Source organism: Opisthocomus hoazin, chromosome 2, assembly GCF_030867145.1.
Source record: "Opisthocomus hoazin isolate bOpiHoa1 chromosome 2, bOpiHoa1.hap1, whole genome shotgun sequence".
NCBI classification, from domain to species: domain Eukaryota; kingdom Metazoa; phylum Chordata; class Aves; order Opisthocomiformes; family Opisthocomidae; genus Opisthocomus; species Opisthocomus hoazin.
In genome coordinates this window covers 38,883,557-38,903,607 of record NC_134415.1, presented here as the reverse complement: position 1 = coordinate 38,903,607, position 20,051 = coordinate 38,883,557, and the positions used below count along the sequence as shown (strand labels likewise).

Sequence of the window (20,051 nt, the reverse complement as noted above, 5' to 3'; positions counted from 1 at the left end):
GTCTAGTGCTTGGTTGCCAGCTGCCAGGTTAAACTACGAGCCAAGTGTATCTCAATTCACTTTTTGGGTTTGGGATGTCCCCAGGACTCGGCCACTGCAGCCTCCTCCAAAGACCACAGTGGGCTGAGCACATGCAGATTATTTCAGGGTGACAAACACAACCAGCAAAGCCGTATCCAGGACAGACTTTGCAAGCAACCCAATGAAGTTAAGTCACTGCTACCTGAAGCTCTGCAGAGTGAGTTTTCAATCCTATGAGCCTACCAGGGAGCAAAGGGCTCTGCACACCTTCGGCTACGGGCAGCCAGCCCCATGGTAGCCAACCCCCTTGAGTGCTGCCACAGCACAACTGCAGCGATTTGGCAGCAGACTGCAGCACAGCCTGGGGATGGCTTTGGTTTAGGGCCATTCTCCAGAGCTAGAAAAGCGAGAGGCATCAGCGTTGCTGTTTTCATCAGCCAGGGCTGTAAGAAAACGCAACAAGAGAGTAATAAGGATCTGAGGGAGTCACAGCAGAGCTGGGGGCTAGCACTGGGAAATTGGGCCTGAAGTTTTTGGGGACCCCACGTCGCTGTTCGCACCTGGGCAGCACCAGGTTTGGTACATCCTGGGCACAGAGACATTGCAGGGCTCTTGGGGAAGGAGATGGCAGCAAACCGCCCAGCCGTGTGCCTCAGTGCTCACCTGTGGGGCTGGGCACTGCCCTCCCGTGCCATGTCACGGAGACAGCCGGGCAATTGGCAACAAACCTCATGGACTGCAAACCCTCGTGGGGTGCTGGGCTCTGTAATCACAGAGACACTGCCAGAAAGCGCGTGGGGTGGCAGAACTCACCTGGTGGGACCAGCCGTCTCTAAGGCTACATTTAGGGCTGCAGCCAACGAGAGGGTCTGTGGCCCTGGCCAGGCCTGCCAGCGAAAGCACCCAGCCCACCTTCTGCACCATGCCAAGAGGCCTGAGAGCATCAAGGATGCTGCCTGGCGAGTCCCTGCCACGGCAGCAAGCCCAAACCTTCATGTTCATCTTTCAGGCTGCAAGGTCAGGGGCCAGACCTCCACCTGAGCTGGGTTTTCCATCTGCCGCTTAACGTGCCAGCGCCATTCCCACTCCCCGGAGTGTTTGGCTGGGGAGGCTCCGGTAGCCCAACCCCACCTGGGTGCCACAGAGCAACCCTGAAAGCCGGGGAGACCAGGCAGCACATCTCCTGCCCCGCCTGACGGGCCGAGTCGCCTGCATCTTGAAGCAATCCAAAAACCATTGTCTCCCTGCCTAACGACATCGCTTGGGAATGCAGCCTCGACCACAAGGCCCTCAGCTGCTGCACAGCCCCCGGTCCCCGCTGTCTCCGCAGCCGTCTCTCTCCCGCAGCCGTGCTGGGGAAGCAACAGGCACGCCAGCCAGCAGCGGCGCGTGCTGCAGCACGGCAGCCCCCTGCGTGTCCGGGGCACTCGCGCTGGGCAGCGGTCATGGAGGGAAGAAAGCCAGCACAGGTCTCGCAGGTGATGGCCGGCCTCAGCAGGCGTTTGCCATGGCTGCAGTGCCAGCAGAGCTGGAAGCACACTGCAGTGTTCCACAACCCCAGCCCCACGGGAGAGTCATGCTCCCCTCAAGCCCGAGCCACCCACCCCCAATCATGCCTAGTGCCCGGCTCCTGGGCACCTCCTCATCAAGCTAACAGAGCTCTGGACAGGGGACTGAGAGGGAAAAGCAAAGGATCCATTTCTCTTTGTACCCAAAAGAGCCTAGGCTACCAACCTCCTGAGACACCACAGCTGATGCAAGAATATGAGTAATCCCAAAGCTGCTTGCAACCAAACAAGGAATTAAAAGCATAGAAATGGGTTTTGGGAGAGGGTTTTGTGCAAGTTTAAGGTTTCCTGGTTTGGAAAGCAAGCCCAACACCGTGGGGCTTCTGCAGCTTGTAGCCTCGTCCCACTCTCCAGCCCGGCCCCAGGAGTGTTATTCTGCAGACTTGCTTCCAGCGGCACTTCAGCAATTCTCACCCTGGCTCAGCTCAGCCAGATGTGCAAGCCAGCTCCTTTGGATGCTTTGCATCTCCAAGAGCAGATTAGAGGAGCTGCAACTCATCTGCAGTGCTCAGGGCAGCAAAGCCCAGGGTACCTAAACTGCATCCTTCCTTCCCAAAGGGGAACCATCCTCCTCCTCCTCTTCTCCCCTGCCAGCAGTAGGCCTCGGATCTGCCCCAGATGTGGAGGGGCACAGCTGGCTTACAGGAAACAAATAAAACGAAGACCCACAGGTATGAGGATGCAATGGCAGGAGCTAGCTGCAAAAACTGGCAGAGCCACCTCCCCCAAGGACTTCTTCTGGCAGAGGACACATCTGGCCAGTGTCTGTTCTGGCGTCTCAAAGCAGAGAGGACCTCAAATGCTCCCACGCCAGAGCAGGGGAGCTCACAGCTGTCCCAGCTCCACTGGGGACCCAGCACTCCCTGGGGACGCCCAACTACCTTGCAAGTCTCAGCCCTGAGGTGAGAGCTGGATGTATCTACACCACCACCTCTGCACCTAACTGGGCAGAGAGCTTGGTAACACACTGCTAAACATTTGTTCCTGTCTGTTTTCTTTAATAGTTATCAAAGATGATCAAAGCACTGCTGCCAGCACACAGGTGAGGAGCCTGCTCTCCCTGGCTCCCCAAACCCGCAGGGCCCTTTGCAACACCCAAGCAGCAACGAGCACAGCAGCTCACCCGGGGAAGGCCCTGGGCACCTTGCAGCAACCACACAGTGCACCTCCCTGCAGAGAGGAGGCTGGGGATACAGCTGGGAGAGAGGAGGGTGACCTGGCCAGAGATGCCCTCACCCCCACCACTACCTTGAGGTAGGCAGCAGGAGTAGCCCAAGCCCATCGCCAGGCTGCAGCTCTTCAGCCTCAGGCTGAAAGAGCAGGATTAAGAGACACTTTCATCACTTTCTACTAAGTGACCGACTCGGGATGTGTCCGCTAATTAACAAACCTCAGCAAAGCAAGGTGGCAGCAATAGCTTTTTGCCACCTGGGAATCCACTGCTGATGTATCACCACCCCACCATATCCATGCTATGACCTTTATGTTCCACTGCCACTGCTCAGACCTTTGAGGAAAGCAAAGCTTCTGCAATCAGCCCAGCAGCAACACAGGCTATTCCTCTTCAGTGAGGAAGGTTTGGATGAGCTAACGCACTCTGGACTCCTATCACTCCTATCACAGCGCTCGCTCGCAGCTCTGTAGACCTGTAGCAACACAAGGAAGACACAGGCAGAGCATAGCTTTGAAGCTGCCACTGCATCCCTCAGAAGCGTACTTAGCTGCTGATAACCCCAAGCAAAACCAACATCCCAGGCCACAGCTATGAAGACCACCTGGCTCCCTGCAAGCCCAGGAGCAGAGCTAAGGGCCACAAGCAAGGCAGCCGTTGAAGGAAAAAAAGCATCAGACCTCAGCAGAAAGGACCGAGAAGCTCACACTCAGGTCCTATCACAGAATCACAGAATAGTAGGGGTTGGAAGGGACCTCTGTGGGTCATCTAGTCCAACCCCCCTGCCGAAGCAGGGTCACCTACAGTAGGCTGCACAGGATCTTGTCCAGGCGGGTCTTGAATATCTCCAGAGAAGGAGACTCCACAACCTCCCTGGGCAGCCTGTTCCAGTCCTAAAGGAGTTCAACATGGGACGGACAGGGACAGCCCCAAACACGGGACTGATTTATTGCCATGTTCTCTGGGAAAGACATCGGGCCACAGCAGAAGTCTGGTGTCTAAGGCAACCGTAGGCATATTTTCAGAAAAGACCATGTCCCAAAGCCACAAGAGGCACAGCTGGGATGACATTAGGGTTTGGGGTCCTGGACTCTTACAGATTTCAGTAACACATTCTGAGCAAGCATTATCAAACAGGTCTTGTCTTTAGGAGTAATTTATTAAATGTCATTGTCTGCAGGCAGCAATTCCTTCTGTTGCCAAGTCCTCAGGAATGGCTCCAATGCGTGGGCTTTGCTTTTAGCCACTCTTGGACCAAAGAGCAGGAGACTCTGGGTTCAAGCTCCAGCTTCCTTCCGAAGGCTGGGCAATCAAATCACCGGGCTGGAGCATCCCGAGCTTGCTGGTCCGGAGGAAGCACTGAGGCCCCTGCGAGGACATGGCTCCACTCACTACAGGCAGGTTTAACTCCCCATGTGCTGGGTGTGCACTCCTCATCAGCAGCTTAGCCCATGCAGGCTTGGGAGCCGTTCCTACATGGGAGCAGTTCCTACGAGGGGGCAGCTCCTAACGCTCAGCACTGCAGCTCTCTCCTGACAGCCTTTCCTTGCTCCTGCAGCCAGGCACAGTACGCACAGCCCCACTGTCCCTGCGACATCTGGGCCCCAACGGACTCCACACATCCCTCCTTCTCTCTCTCTTCCTCACCCGCAAGCTTCATCCCAAGCTGCCAGCAGCACTTCTTTGCTTGCGTGCAGTGCCCAGGCTCCTTCCAAACCAGCCTCTGCTGCAAATAGCCACGTCTGCAGAGAAGAAAGCCAGCCCCCCCCAGGCCAGGCGAGCCACAAAGAGCAGCATGCAGTAAAACCACTCGCCTGGTCTCTCGTCCTGCCCTCTCTGCCGTCACCGGACCAGCCAAGCGCTTAGTATCTTGATCCCACCTCCTCCTCGCCATCGGCTGCAGCCTGGAGGATGCAGGCTGCCAGAGAGCAAGTTACGCATGCCAGCGTCTGCTCTTTGTCCTCGCGAGGCTCTCGGTGAGCACAGGGCCCCATACAGACCTCCCATTCATGGCTCGAGCAAGCCATGTGTTTCCTGGCACAGTTCATTATGAACATGCTCCTATAAAAGCAGATTTTTGGCATGCCAGGACTGGGAACAACACATGGGTCAGCTTTTCCTCCCCTCCTGGTCACAAACACAGAGCCAGCAGGCTCATTTGCGCCAGCTGAAGCCATAGAAGCGGGAAAGAAAAACCATGAATGCTTAATAGCACAAGCAACCCCCCTGCCTCGCGGGTCGGTCCCTATCACCCTCAAAGAGCGGCTGCTCGGAGCACGCCTGCTCCACGCACAGCCTATTCCACCGCTTAGCAGATACCGCGGAAACAGCAGCCAAGCCAAACACCCAGCGAGATTTGCATCTCCAAATGATTTCCAGCCAGCGTGTTCCTCTGTGCAAGAGGCTCCAGTTGAGAAAGCCTCTCAGACGGGCAGAGTTGCAATAAACCGCTCTCTCCCACCAGGCCAGATGGAAATGGTTTGATGCAGGCAGACGGCTCTGAACACGGCAGGCTTGGTCTGAGCAAGCCCAACATCTGGAAAATCTTTGGGCACCCATCATACCAGCCTTTTAAAACCACACGGTTTCCTATTCCAGTTAAAGTAAAAACAAAAACTGACTCTGCACCCAGGAAAAAAATCATTCCTATCTGAGTCCCCAGCACACCTGGACGGGTGCAAAACAGCATTTCAAAGAAACATGCAGCTAGAATGGCTTTGGCTTCACTGAGCCGGGAGGAACTGCACCAGCACCTAGGAGCTCCAGATCCGGGGTAAACACTGCACACTCTTTCTGGGGTGGATCAAGACGCTGAGGGACTGGGGAAAACACCATCTATTTGCCCCTACAGTTGTACCACACACTTGGATCCCACAGCCCTGCTCTGAGAGCGTGCATCTGCTCAGACAACTCAATTGCAAAGCGCCCAGACATGCAGCCTTCCAGGTGGGATTTACTGATCCAGAGGAGAGGCAACCCAGGATGAAAGCAGGCACAGAGGCATCCCCATCTTGCAACAGCTGGGGGCATCTGCTCACCCCACAGGACTTGGCTGTTTTGTTTGGGTCCCAAATGGAAACTGCAGAGCTGGTCCACTCTTTCCTCACCTCCATCCCTGTGTGCCAATGCAAGATTACATCTGCCCAGACCCTGGCCACCCTCATGGACCCCACCAGAAGCCCCATGACGCACCGCAGGTGCAAGCCCTTGTTTGGAAACGTCTTGGCTGTTGGCCTACCAGTGAGCAACAATTACTCCACAGTGGGACCACAGCCTGAGCTTGTCCCTGGTGGCCCACAGCACTTCTGCACGGAGGGGTGCTTTTAAACACAGGCTCCGAGCAACCATCAAGAAGCCAACTCTGCCCTTCAAACCAAGCTTTAGAATTTCTTAAAAAAGAAAAAAGCCGCAACCACTTAGCACGATTGCCATCAGCCTCCCCAGAACTGTTCAGAGAGGCCGCAAGCTGTGGGGGAATTTCTCCCCCGTGGTTAGCAACCTCCCCTGCCCTTCCAGGCCCAGGATCCCATACTTGGGAACGGCTAAGCCCGATTTCTGAGCAATTATCACAAGAAACCAGAACAAAGCCACTGGGGTTTGAACACTGTAAATCAATTGCTGGAGCAAATGCCAAGGCCGTGCTTGCAGTACCGCACCGGGGTGCAGCTGGCCATGGGAAGAGCTCACTGTCGCACACAGCAAGGAGGTACCTGCAGCCTCCGCGGCACACAGCCCCGGTCCCAAAGCAGGCAGCACTGCTCATACACTTGCCGCAGGAGGAAACATCAGTGTAACTGAGGAAAAGGCTCAGCGCAAGGACAGCAAGCCCAGGTACACAGCTGCACATTCCCTCAAGCTTGCTTTCTCCAAGACCATCCAAAGCTCAGTTTCGTAACTCTGCCATACCATAGGAGCTCTGCAGCCTCTATCCCTGACAGCTCCCTGAATTCATCCTTAGAATCACGGGATGGTTTGGGTTGGAAGGGACATTATAGATCATTGAGCTCCAGCCCCCCTGCCATGGGCAGGGACACCTTCCAACTAGACCGGGTTGCTCAAAGCCCCGTCCAGCCTGGCCTTGAACACTGCCAGGGAGGGGGCAGCCACAAGTTCTCTGGGCAACCTGTTCCAGTGCCTCACAACCCTCACAGTAAAGAATTTCTTCCTCGTATCTAGTTTAAATCCACCCTCTTCCAGCTTGAAGTCATTACCCCTTGTCCTATCCCCACATGCCCGTGTAAACAGTCCCTCTCCAGCCTTCTTGTAGGCCCTCTTCAGGTACAGGAAGACTGCTATAAAGTCTCTCTGGAGCCTGCTCTGCTCCAGGCTGAACAGCCCCAACTTTCTCAGCCTTTCCTCACAGGAGGGGTGTTCCATCCCTCTGATCATTTTTGTGGCCCTCCTCTGGACCCACTCTAACAGGTCCATGTCTTTCCCATCCTTTGCTTGCAACACCAGCAAGCAGAGACCCTGCTTCCCTGTGTGCTCAAAGCCAGGCAGTAGGATAAGAGAAGAGCCACTCCAAAGCAAAGCGACACGATAACCTCTGTAGTCAGGGACAGGGCAGTGGTAGGGAGCGAGGTGCAGGGCATCCCCCACTGCACGAGCTAGCTGCTGCTCTGGCAATGAGCAAGAACAGCAACAAGGGTGTCACTCTGCAGCGACACAGTGATGGGAACATCACGGGAGGCTCCTCCTTGTTCCCAAGAAGAGCAGAGCTGCTGCCAACCAATACCCCACTGCAGGCTTACTTGGGCTGGTGGGACAGCCAACATGCTGTTTGCCAACATGTTTGTCCCTGAGGCTGAGGGATTCGCTACTGGCCTTTAGGGTACGGAGGACCCATCTAGAATGAACTGCTAGCTGTACCTTTGCCTCACAGCCTCTCTCGACATCTCAGCACCTTGCTCAAACAGGGGAAAGGCAGAACAAGCCAGGGAAGTCCCAATGGTAACAAAGCTCCTTGGCTCCCTGCAACAGCTGGGGCTGCTGAACCAGAACAACTGGCCTTGGCCCCGCAGGAGGTCCCATCTGTCCTGGGAGCAGGTCAACACTGCTCTGAGCCATGCTCTGCAATGGGGCTCCAAGAGGCAGTACAGGCATCTCTGGGAGGACACGCCTGGTCCCAGGGAAAGGATGTCATTCTGTCGGGCCACTGAGGCAACCTGGGTCCCGGGGAGAAGTCCAGGTGTCCCCTCCCGAGCCCCCACCCCAGAGAACAAGCCCAAGCCATGAGGGCAGTGCCGGGGTGGTGCATGGGGCAGAGCTGGCAGCCAGACCACTTCTTCTCCTGCCCAAACACTTGGGGCACAGGCACATGCTGGCAGCTGTCTGTACCACTCGGCCGCTGGCTTGTGGAGAAGAAAGCTTACTTTGGTCAGGCAGGTGGGTCCATGCCTGCTTGCCGAGCAGCACAGGCAGTGGTGGCTGTGAGACCCCCATGCAGGCCAGGACAGTATCTTGGTGGCAGCTAAACAGAGACAGAGGAACGAGCGAGACAGGAAGGCCACAAGCCCAGTGCAGGAGCTGGGAATCCTGCCGGCTCAATTAAACCATCCTTAATGGTGCATCAGCCAAAGGCTCCCTCAGCTCCATTGCCAAGCCCCAGTGAGAAACACAAATGCTTCAAGGGTGACTCAGCACCAGCGAGAGGCTTGCTGCACCCACCCGTCCTGTCAACCGACTCTCCCAGGCTTGCCAAGAGCCCTTGAGCAACTCCCTGGCTTCCTCAGAAACACCAATTCATAGCTGACGCGCGCTACTGGCAGCGCACGGCAGGCTGGAGACGCAGCTGGTCTGGGGGCTGACATCTCTGTCCGGCACAGTAAAGGTGTTGCACTTCTCTCCCACGAAAGGAAACACAGCAGGCAGGCAGGCACCAAGGGGAGCCAGGATGGGCTGCCTGCTCCCTGTGCAGTGCCTTCCCCCACAACTTAAGGAAGAGGAGAGCCCGAGCGGTGTCGAACAGGCAGATAGGTCCTGCCAGCGGGGAAGAGATGCGATGGAGCTGGCTAGCAGCTCGGTGCTCCTTGCCCCAGGGCTGGAGGCAAGACCCTGCGGAGATGAGGCTGCGCCGCTTCACACACACGGTCCGTGCGGCTGAGAACCCGTCCCATGGCAGCTGGGGCCAGCTCCAGGCATCACACAAGGGCTCGCCGCTACGCCCCACACGCCTTCACTCAGGTTGAGGGCCGAAGGCTGACATGGCTCCCGTCACCCCAAGCCTAGCCAAGAGGGATTCCTCCACAACAGCGCTGCGTGTGCAGAGGAAGCCCCTGGCCAGGCCTTCACGTTTTTCCTGTTCCAGCCGAAATGCCGTTCCAGGAGCTCATGGGGAAAGCCAGAACAAGCTCCATTAAGCTGCCTGGCGCTTCCCTTCAGCAAACAGGAGCCCCAGCCAGCCCGGAGAATGGAAACTCAGGCTGCAGAGACAAAAGAGGGAGGTGGGGGGGGAGGAGGAGGCCAGGGCAAGGGAAGCAGCACGCATACCAGGCCTCCAAGCAAAGCCAGCTGCTTCACACCGAATCAACACACCGTCAGAGAAGACAAGGCTGCTGGTCAGAGCCGGCTCCTCTCTGTGCAGCGAGGCTGTCAGGTCAGCACCCTAGCCAAGCCTGCGCTGGGCGCAGCGTGCTCCTGCCAGCGACCTCTCCTAGCACTGTGTGGTGCAGAGTGAAGCAGATTTGGCACTGAAGCTGCTTGGGTGAGCTGCTTCTCTGCATGCTGCCACCAAACCCACTGGAAGGAGGAAAATCTCCCCAGCACCACCCAAACCTGTGCTGGCTCTCAGACGTGCTTGGTCAGGACATCCTGCAGATCTTGGTTTCCGAGGGGACCAGGTGGGAGGGTGACAACCTTACCCGGCAGACCCCAAGCCAGACACAGCTCACCAGCAAGCGCCACAAACAACAGAGCAGGGACAGCAGCTGGGGGGGAGCAGCGGGGGAAGAGAGGGTGCAGACAAGAACTCACATCTACGCCATCGCAAGTACCCTTGGCGTCCCCCTCTCCCTTCTGCCGACAGCTATATGTTTACACTACCTACAGGGACTTCAAGCCCACCCATAAACAACCCTCCAGCCCCAAGGAGGACTCTCAGAGCTGGGGACAAAGGGACAGCTGCACTCCTGAGCTTTGCGTGCAAGGAAGCAGACAAGGAGCTTATTTATCTCCCAAGCCCTGCTCTGGGATAAATATTTTAAATCTCTCTCCAGGTCATGGCGGTATATTTACAGCTAAGTTTCCCTTAGTTATCTGCCTGTACAGACTCAGATGGATTTGCCAGGAAGCCAGGAAGATCCAGCTGGCCAAGCTCTCCAGACAGCTTACAGCTCATGGGAGAAAGGGTCCATCCAGTGCCACAGGCTTGAAAACGACACCCATGCCGTGGCAACTGCTGCAGGGATTCAGCTGCGCACCCCTGCACGCAGCTGCCTCTGCACGGCCCACCCACCAGCACGCATCCAGCCACCCTGCCTTCCCCGGAGCAAGGGTCTGGCAGAGGCTGGGGGATGCCACATACAGCCCTACACGGGGGGCAAAGCTGCAGCCATGTTCCCCACAGAGCAAGGCTGCGCCGTGGGTCCAGCTCGAGGTGAGCGAGCCTCTGGAGCATCCTGCTTCGCCGCTCGGTTTACTGCAGGTTTGACCTGTTTGCTCCCCTCCCACAGGAAAGGAAGAAGCTCCCAGGAAAGGCGCTCCCGACAACAAGCACCAGCTTTTCCTAGCAGCCACCATGGTGCTGCAAGCTAAACATTGCACCACGCATCCAGCAGCGCCAGAGACGAGCTGCCAAAAGGCATTAAGCAGACACCTGAAACAAGCCTCACTCCACCAGCTGCACCGGTGCCTCTCCTGTTTATACGCGCTCTACGCTGCTGGGTTTTGACCTCTGCCTGCATCTGAAACGTTCAGAGGAGGGACCGGTTGCCCAGGGGTTCATATCATGGCTTCTCTCTGGGTACGTATCATTTCTGTGCCACCCCTCATGAGCTGGTTAATACTACCTGCTGCGTATTGCACGTCCATTTTCAGTCTATGTGGCACTGCCTTCCTCCTGGCTACAAACCCTGACCCGCAGCTCCCCATATCTGTCTCCAGCTATGCCCTACAGGTCTGCAGATTTCATCCAGCTCCTTCTCTTTTCATCACTGGAAAGCTAAAGACCAGCCCCATTTCACAATCACCATTTTTGGCTGTGCAGGGCAGCACTGCTGTCCAGCTACGGTCCAGGACCTGCCTCCCGGGGGAAACATCACTGGGCAGGCCGGACCTGCAGTATCACCTCTGAAAGCAAAGAGGGCACAGAAAGGAACAGTTCCTTGTTTATTTTCATTACAGCCATTTATGAATCTATATTAAAAGCCACAAAAATAGGAAAGTAGACAGAGAACCTATTATTTCCTCTGCTCATGCAATATTAATTAAAAGGTAGCTTCTCTCTGAGACATTACTACATTACCTCTCAGCTAAAAATGGAGAAAAGTCACTGAGGGGGAAGAATATGCAAGCAGGGCACTTTCTGGAATACTTTTACAAACTGATAACTAGGCAGAATGCTTCCTACAAATAGATCTAACGTGAAGCCCTGGTGACAAATTAAAGAAAAGCTCAAGTACAGCGGACTCGCAGAGACAGAAATTCATACTAACCAAATCTCCTTGAAAAACAACTGCTTTTCTCCATAGCAGCAGGACAGCTGATTCCCAACTCATCTGGAGAACAAACAATTCTTATTGGACAGTCATTAATCCACCAGTGGGAAGAGCACCAGGACATCCTAAGCAACCAGATGCCAAGGAAGCACACAAACAGTGGCAACAGACACCCAACAACCAGGTCCTGAAGTCAGAAGTTGTGCCGAGGTACCTGCAAGCACCTGGCCGCTTGGCAACCCAGGTAAAAGGGACTGCTCCACCAAACTCATGGCACATCTTTGTCTGCACAGAAGCCACGCAGGACAGCATCTCTGGCCAGTGAGAGGCAGGGCCAAATCCCAGCAGGCCACAGGAACATGGTGTGACGCCGACAGATGCCCAGCATGACACTCTTCTTTCCTGGGTGCTTATTGCCTTGCCCAAATGTTAATGGTTCAGATTACTTGTTTCTGCTTCAGGCCACGCGGTTTTGAAATTTTTCCTTAGAGAAGAATTATTATCAAAGTATCTGATGTCCAAGAACCACCTGAACATCTCAGCAGCCCCACGCCAGCTCTGCTCTGCTCTCTCACCACCTGTTGTGAACTGGGGGCCTGGCTCAAGGAGATAAGAGCAATCTTGAGGTGGGATGAGGAAGCCACAGCCACACAGCAGTGGTGCACAACAGCAGTGCTCACAGCCAGGCATCAGAGAGAAGCTGAGCAACAGGCAAGTCGAAGAAGGGGACGCGTGGCATACCATGGTGGCATCTGGGTACAGAAGAGCAACCAGAAAGAGGGGAGACAGGAGACACAACTGGAAGAGGAACGGCTCCACCTGAGCCAGAGCAACAAGGCAGCAAGACAGAGGTAGGACCTGGGCAGAACGGTCAACACTGCTGTGGCAGGTGAAGCCCCAGCAAGCAGCTCCTCCACTTAACGCATCTGAAGGCTGCAAGCACACACAACATGCATGGAGAGCCATCAGGGGCTAAGCCAACAGAGAAGAATCACACATGTTGCCTTCGGAGCTCAGCTTTTGCTTGGAATATGGTGGAGAAACATCTATTCAAACCTGGCTGAAGGAAAGGGTGATCTCAAGACAACTGGCTGACATCCAGCCATCTCACTGCTACAGAAGGAGGCTCAGCCCAGGAACCGGCCACTTCCACAACACCTGCCAGGTGCTTTCAGATGTCTCCCAGGCTCCCAGTGTTCGCAGCAGGCACTATGGAGGGACGGGAACAAAGAAGAACGCCAAGTCACTCACAGGAAGCTCTGTTTTCCTTTGGTCCGAGACGATTTGCACAATTCTTCAACTGCTGGAGGAGACTTTCAGTGTTGGCCCCTCTCCAGGGCAGCTGCAGAGGCAGCTGAACGACTCATCCTCAGCAGCACAAGACCATCTATGCTCCCATGGACGGTTCGGGAGAGCTGGATGCACTGCCCTGTGTGGCACCCTACCAGACTGTCTGGTTTTACCTTCTCTGATCTTGTCTTTGCTGGGAAAGAAAAAAAAAACCTTAACCTTTCCTCCCAGGAAAGCTTCCCACTGACACAGGCACAGCCAGCGCCACGCAGCAGCTCCGTGCCATGCATGTGATGGGCCTCCCCAGCAGAGCCAGGACACACACCAAAGCAAGCCGCATGGAGAGCAGTAAAGGCACTTGCAAGCTGCAGCTCGTCCTGCCTTTAACCATTTGGAGAGTCACTGTACGCTTTGGAATCAAAGGCTTCCTTTGTGCTCCTAAAGAGGCCAAGTAGCAACTGTAATGAGGAGAGCATTTATAGCTGGTCTTAAGCAATACCGTGCCTGTCTTCTGCCAGCATCATGTTCGACAGCACGGACAACCCCGCACAGAGCTGCCCAGAGGCACACAAGACTCCCCCCTGCAGCAAGAATGGGGCTTGGCCTCCCCGTGCCATGGCTCTGGGGTGACGGAGGACGAAGCCAACTTGCCGGCATCCCTGTATCGACAGCAGCAGAGCACTGTCCTGGCTACTTTTCAGGAGAGCCCGAGCTGCACCCAGGTGTAAAATCCTGACGCTGGGACAAACCTCGTCTGACAACAGCATCGCCGAGAGGAAAAGTTATAACAAAGCCTGTCACCTCAGAGCTACCCTGAAAACAAGTATCTGTCGTTAGCACTGAGGTCTGAGTGCCAAGCGCTCACGGACACTCCTGTCCTCCAGAAGTCATCTAGGAACTGAACATGTGTCAGCCAGGGGCTGAAATACAGACAGATTTCTAATAATCACTCGCTTGAACCCGAGCCCCTTCCCACACCAGCTCTCAGCACAGGCAGCAACCCTGCACGTGTGTCACCACTTTCTCCCAGCCTGCAACATCTCGCTTTGCAGAGCCGGAGGGTTCATGCACCCAAAATCAAATGTGTCACCCCACCTTCCAGACAGGGCTCTGCTCGTATCAGTCTTCCTCATTCATCATCCTGCACAGTATGGACACCGATCCAAGACATCCCAACCTCACAAAGGTCTGACCATCTGACAGTGGTGGATTCAGTTCACGCACACTCAGGGGCCCTGTGCACACTCCAGCCCACAAATGCCAAACTTCCCGCCTGCTCCATTCAAATCAGAGCTTAATTTGACAAGGAGAAGACAGGCCATTGGTATCCCACCGGCAAGCTCCATCTCACGCAAGGAATCATCAGTTAAACACAGCCATGCCTCCTCTCCAGACACACACTTTGTGTGCACCCGCTGTGCAAGGGGACAGGGAGTTCACGCGTACTCATCACTGCGATGTTCCAGCCTGGCAAGTCCCAGTCTGAATTCTCCTGTGGCTGGATCTGGCTAGTTTTCATTTCTGCTCTCTGGGGCACCTGGTCACCTCAGCATCCCTCTGTTCACTGTCACCGGGAATGTTCTAAGTAGTGACCTGGGCCTCACCTGGATGTCACCTAACAGTTTTAAGGATTAAAACGCGTTTTCAAGAGAAGTCCTTGCAGAACAACTTCAGAGGGTCAAAATCAGTGAACAGAGGATGGATTTCTGAAAGCTGACCAGATCAAAGGAGCAGCCCCAGGCAGTAATAGTCTGCAATGCGTGTCAACAAAAGCACCTACCCATCAACCTTCCCACACTGCTCCAAGACAAGCAGGCTCGGGAACAGCCCGAGTCGGGCCGGCACACCGAAACTCCTCATCCCAGGCACACAGACCATGCTTTCAGAAGCTTGCAAATGACTCTGAAGTCCCCCTCACCTCTCTCTTTGCTGATCAGACAGCAGGTATTAGTTACCTCTCAGAAGAGAGGAAGGCAGTCTGCTCTGTGCACAGACAGAGATTGCTCCCCCGAAAAAGGCAAAGCTTAAACTAAGACTAGAAGTACTGTACGGCTCAGCCTTTTAAGCTCAGGGAAAACATTTTTGTATTAAATTTAAAAAAAAGCTGGCAAGAGTGAGGGACGGAGCCGGAGCAGCAGTCAATGAAAAGCACATGCGCTGCAGACCTGGCTGCCAACACAAATTGATGCTTTGAAACAAAGACCACTTGTGTTTGGCTTGAAGATCTTCCACAGCTACTCAGCAGGGGCTGCACGGATTAAAAGGAGACACAGGTAAACACAGGAGAACAGCGCTCGCTGCCAAGTATTTCCCCAGAACAAAGGAATGACCCGAAAGGGAATCCCTGCCTTGACGGAGTGGCACTGGTTCATCCTCGCCGTGCTGCAATGTGCCAAAGCAGGCAGAGACAAGACGAAACGCTGGACAAACCTTTGGACAGGACTCTATTCAACCTCAGTTCACGCAGCACCCAGACCCACAGACACAGAGCTCGGACCCGAAGAGCTGCAGCTGCTAATTGCGCTGAATGTGCCTCCAACCTCCAGAGCCCATAGGAGCTTCGCTACAACCAGCCCATGCCCATCTCCCGTGGAGGAGAACGCCCAGAAGAAACCCCAGACAACTGTTCGTCCAGTGCTCCACTCCTTGAGACTGCAGACGCTCGTGAGCATCCCGCAAAGCTTCTGCTGTGCTCCAGTCTAGTTCCCAAACCAACATCTGTATAAAGACATGCCTTGCAAGCCTCTCCTCCTTCCTCCTGCCTGCGCAGTGTTCAGAAGGCACAGGAAGAGTGGAACAGGAGATGGTCTTCCTCATCATGATCCTTCAGTCTGGCCCAGTTTTGTTTAGGGGCACCAGTTGCCCGGTCTAAACCAAACAGCAATAGCAACAGTTCCCATTACAACGCAAGGTGGATTTGCTGGCACCATGTGTCTCGACAGGCGACGGCACGCTGCTTCCTCACAGAGCACCCACCAGCAACGCAGGAAAGCAGACCCTGGATCAGCTCCCCCAGCAACAGGCGAGGAAGAGGAGAGACAAACGGAGAGCTGACAGCTCATCAACACAACCTCCTGACAGGGTTGGGTAGGACGGAGGAGATGGAAGCGCGGGACCCTGCCCAGGCCTCATCCTCCAGAATCAAAAAGCCGTGTGCTCGCTTTCGTATGTTGTGGTTCAATAGCTTTGGCATTCGGAAGCGAGGAAACAGCTTCTAAATGACTCCAGGGTCCCCCACCTTGCTTGCACTCCCTCTGAACGACCTCCCTAAAAGGCAAGGGATGCACAACGTATCTGGACTGCTGAAAGCTCACAAGGACATCAGGAACAAGACATGAACCACGTGCAGAGCCTCCCAACCATGACAAAACCCAGGGAACAGCCCCTGCTCTAGCAAGCAGCCACATGAAAAGCCTGAAAACTGGCAGCATCCCTGTCTGCTGCCTGTCAGGTCTCTCTTGGAGAACACATCCTTCCACGCCCAGCAGTGGGATTGCTTCTTCCAGGCGAGCCAGCACAGCAGGTATGCTACGTTCACAGCACAGGCCTTTAACCCCACTGCGCAACGCAACGTCTGCTTTTCTAACGGACTAAAGGCATTTACAAGCAGCTCTTGGATGCCACCTCCCAACATCCTCCAGGCAAGGAGGAGGACACGGAAACCGGCCACCCAGCACAGCACCTCTGCCATGCCGAAATGCACGCTGATGCCCATGAACCAGCATGTTACCAATTGCCAAATCACTATTTCTTTGTCTCCCTTCCCGAGACAGAACTGATTTCTTACAAAGGCAAAGGACATTACACTTGCCCTTCTCCCCCACTGGGACACGACCAGCCTTCTCCAGGAGGTATCGCCATGCCAAAGGCATTCGCCTGGGGGCCTGGGGAGGCGAAATGGTACAGCTGCCTCTCGCACCTATGTAGCAAAATCCACTGCACTGACTGCTTCACAACTTTTGCAACCCCCCCAACCAAACGTTAACAGCCCACGCACCTTCAGTCCTCATAAAGGAGAATGTTCCTGCGCATCTGCCAAGCATCCCGTCCGGCTCGCTGTCCTCCAGGCCTCCAAAAAGCTGCCTGTCCCAGCCCGTGAGATTGACACTCACATTGGGAGAGCGAGACATGTTTCCCTGGGATCTGGACACACAATTGCATGTCCTCCGATCTCAGGGGAATTTCCCTGCAAACACTGCAGCAGCAACTGCCTTCACAAAGAGCACGTTTGTACCCAAGTCTGTCTGCTCCTAAATAAGCATTTGTTCCAAACTCCCAAATATCGAAAGCAGTGGAAACACCCACTGCTAATGCAAAATATTTTGCATTCCTGGCCTGAGAGCTACGCTTGAAAATGTTCAGAGAGGAAAGAGTGTTTATTCACTGGAGAGAGGTGTAGGTCCAGCTATTTACTTAAGTCCACGTGTGCTTGCTGGAAGACAGCTTTGATCTTTGCAGCTCAAATAGCAGATGAACTGCAAAGAAGGGAAGAAAAATATTAGTGTAAAGTTCCCCTAGCAAATACCTGCAACCAGGCCTCACAGCCTTCAGATCTTTTTTAAGTGCCTTATCGCTTACAGCCAGACCGGCCCTTGCGTTCTTGCCCGCTGCCCCAAAGCCAGGCGCTTCTCTCCCCACTCCTTTCCTACCTTCTTTCCTCCTTTCCCCTTGGGCTCCGTGGCCTTTGGAGAAAGCGCAGCCTGCCCTCCCAGGGCATGTATGCCTGTCTGCTTGGATGCAACATGGACCAGCCTTTGGTCAAACAAGGTGAGACCTATCCATCTGAGCAACACGCAGACGTGCAGTGCCATCCACCCACCTCTCTTGAGCAAGAGGGCTTCACCAGACGCGCTCCCACCAGCAAGAGCATTCACCACTCCACATGCAACCAAACACAGGTGACCGACGCAGTTTAAACATCTGCCTTTAGAAGATGGTCTCATTCCAGATCAATTAAGAGATTGGAGGACACCTTTAAAGGATGCAGAACATGGCAACTCTCTGGTCAGTGCCCGCTGTGCAGACAAAGAAGTGCCTACGGCCACGATTACGGAGTCGCCGCGCCTTTGAAGCTCCTGCCACGTCGGGGTTACAGCACGGCCTGAGCACAGCCCAGTCCTGGGGGGATCACGTGCTTCATAAGAATGGTATTGGCTCATCACCGCTTTGCCCCAAAACAGCCCAGAAATGTGCTGAGCAGCACAGCTTTTCAGCTACTGAAGGGATGCTCGCTCAGATCAACTATCATCGTACATGGTCCGGCTGCAGAGGACTTGGAGCCACTGGAAAACAGAGGGCAGCTCCAGCTCTGGGAGCGAAAGTCACCAAAGTTGCACCGTTGGAAATTGATTTTGGACCCTTTAAAGCCAAAAGAAATTCTCAGATCCCATCTGATCATTCCCCTTTTCAGAGATTTTCTTCTTTAAGAACAGGCTTGCTAGCGAGCACAAGAAAAGCGCTGCAATACAGGAACGCTCAGCTCAATGCAGGACACGGAGGCACTTCCAGAACAAAATAGAGCTTTTGGGGTTTTTTAGCTTTAAAGAAAAGTTGACTCAGCAAATATTTCCTCCGCTAGCATTTCAACCACATGTTCCAGCAGAAGCCAGCACACATCTGGCACGCTGCAGTACCGTTGCCAGAAAGATCACAGCTCCGCTGAGCAACGGAAATGGAGGAACAGGGACCAGCAGTCCAGGCACCAGGCGCCCCTGGGACTCATACAGGGCGAAGGAGGATCACAGTAAGGACCCGCGGGACGCCCCACACCTCACAGGTCTTTCGCCAGCCCTCTCACCAGACAGCATCCACAGGCAAAGGGAGACACAGCACCGCAACCCGCCGGGCTCACCACCAGCCTGCGAAACCTAGACATCAAACTGTGTATTTCGGCCACGCTGCTGGCGTCTGAGATTTTTTTTTTTTTTTTTTTTACAGTGCCCGTGAGCCGGACGGCAGCTCGTTCCTCTCAGCGCTGAAGGACATGGTCCTGCTGAGCAGGAGAAACACGGTGGGAACAGCACAGAAGCTCCAGCAACGGGAGAGGGGAGCGTGCCGGCAGGGCAGGACAGGCGGCAGACCTGCACATCCCAGCCGCCGGCGGTGGCACGCTGGCAGGCCCACAGGGCCGCGGCTCCAAACCAGAGCCCAAGCAAAGCACGCGCTCCCCCTCCAGAAACGGCCTTCCTAGAAGGCTGCCAAGGCAAATCGGCAATTACGCTGCTAATCAGCTAAATAAGCGCCGCTTTTCGTGCTTATCAGCCGTAAACTGGACGTCGCTGGCAGCCTGGCAGCCGGGCTCGGCCGCCGCTCCAGATAGGCGAGGAGCAGCGGCAGCAGCGCTACAAGCACCGCTCCCTCAGCGGCAGCACCCTGCCCCGCTGCGCGGCTCAGACCGCTCTTCATTTTTTGGCAGACACCGCAGAGCAGACCGCACAACCGCGCACAGCGACCCAGCGGGGACTGGAACGGCGACAGGCAGGACCTGTCTGTGGGGTTCCCAACCGAAGTGGGGGGCAAGAAGCAAGGTGGCGTGGCGCGGGGAAAGCACGGGACCCTTTGGAGCCTGGCTGGAAACCAGCTCACAGCCAGCAACCTCCGGGATCCTCAGGCAAGGAAAATGGCGCCAGGAGAAACACCAGGGAGCAGAGCGAGGGAAGGCGGCTCCGGGCCCCGCAGCTGGGGTCGAGCACCAGTAAAAAAGCAGCGGCCAGGAACACCCACCAGGCACCCCCCAGGAACACCCACCGGGCACCCCCAGCCCCCGCGCCGCTGATGGCTGATGAGGCTGGCGGAGCTGGGAAAGCGGGGGCAGGCGGGGAGGCCGGCTCGCAGCCTGCACATCTTGGGGGGGGTGGGGGGGTGGCCAATCTCTACGGGCGGGAGCCCACCGCTTCTCCTCCGGGTTCCGACCCGCTCACATTTCACGGGGAAACCACCCACTGCCGCGCACCGGTGGCCTCCCCGCTGCCAGCCCCCCCCGCAGGACCGGGCCGAGCCCGGCGAGAGGGGGCTGCCGAAGCCACCCCCCCGAGGCGCCCCTGCCCCGGGACCGCCCGCCCGCCCGTCACCGCCGGGCTCACGGGAACCCGGGGGACCCGGACCTCCGGCGGCTCGGCCGAGCGGGCGGCAGTGGAGCCACCCGCCCCACCGCCAGCCGCAGCCCGGCCCCGGGGGGCGCGAAGCCCCGCCGGCGGGCCCCGCATCCCCCGAGCGGCGGAGGCTGCGGCGCCCGGCCCGGCCCAGCCCGGCCCGCACTCACCCAGCACCAGGAGCGCCCGCACCGCCGCCATCCTCCCCGCCGCTCCCCGCCGGCCGGTCAGCGTGCGCCCCGGCCCGTGGCCATGC

At 55.9% G+C, this 20,051-nt stretch overlaps 1 protein-coding gene across 2 annotated transcripts in view; it reads right to left on the bottom strand.

Annotated features, from left to right (window-relative positions):
* Positions 1 to 20,051, bottom strand: part of PTK7 (protein tyrosine kinase 7 (inactive)) — a 38,747-nt gene extending 18,696 nt beyond the window's left edge. Inside the window, exon 1 of one of the 2 annotated variants that reach the window (XM_075413281.1) lies at positions 19,966 to 20,051. In XM_075413281.1, coding sequence (XP_075269396.1) covers positions 19,966 to 19,996 — 31 coding nt within the window. In that variant the 5' untranslated portion in view covers positions 19,997 to 20,051. Of the gene's footprint in view, positions 1 to 12,470; positions 12,488 to 19,965 lie in introns of those variants that run through there. The other variant, XM_075413282.1, reaches the window with a different exon arrangement.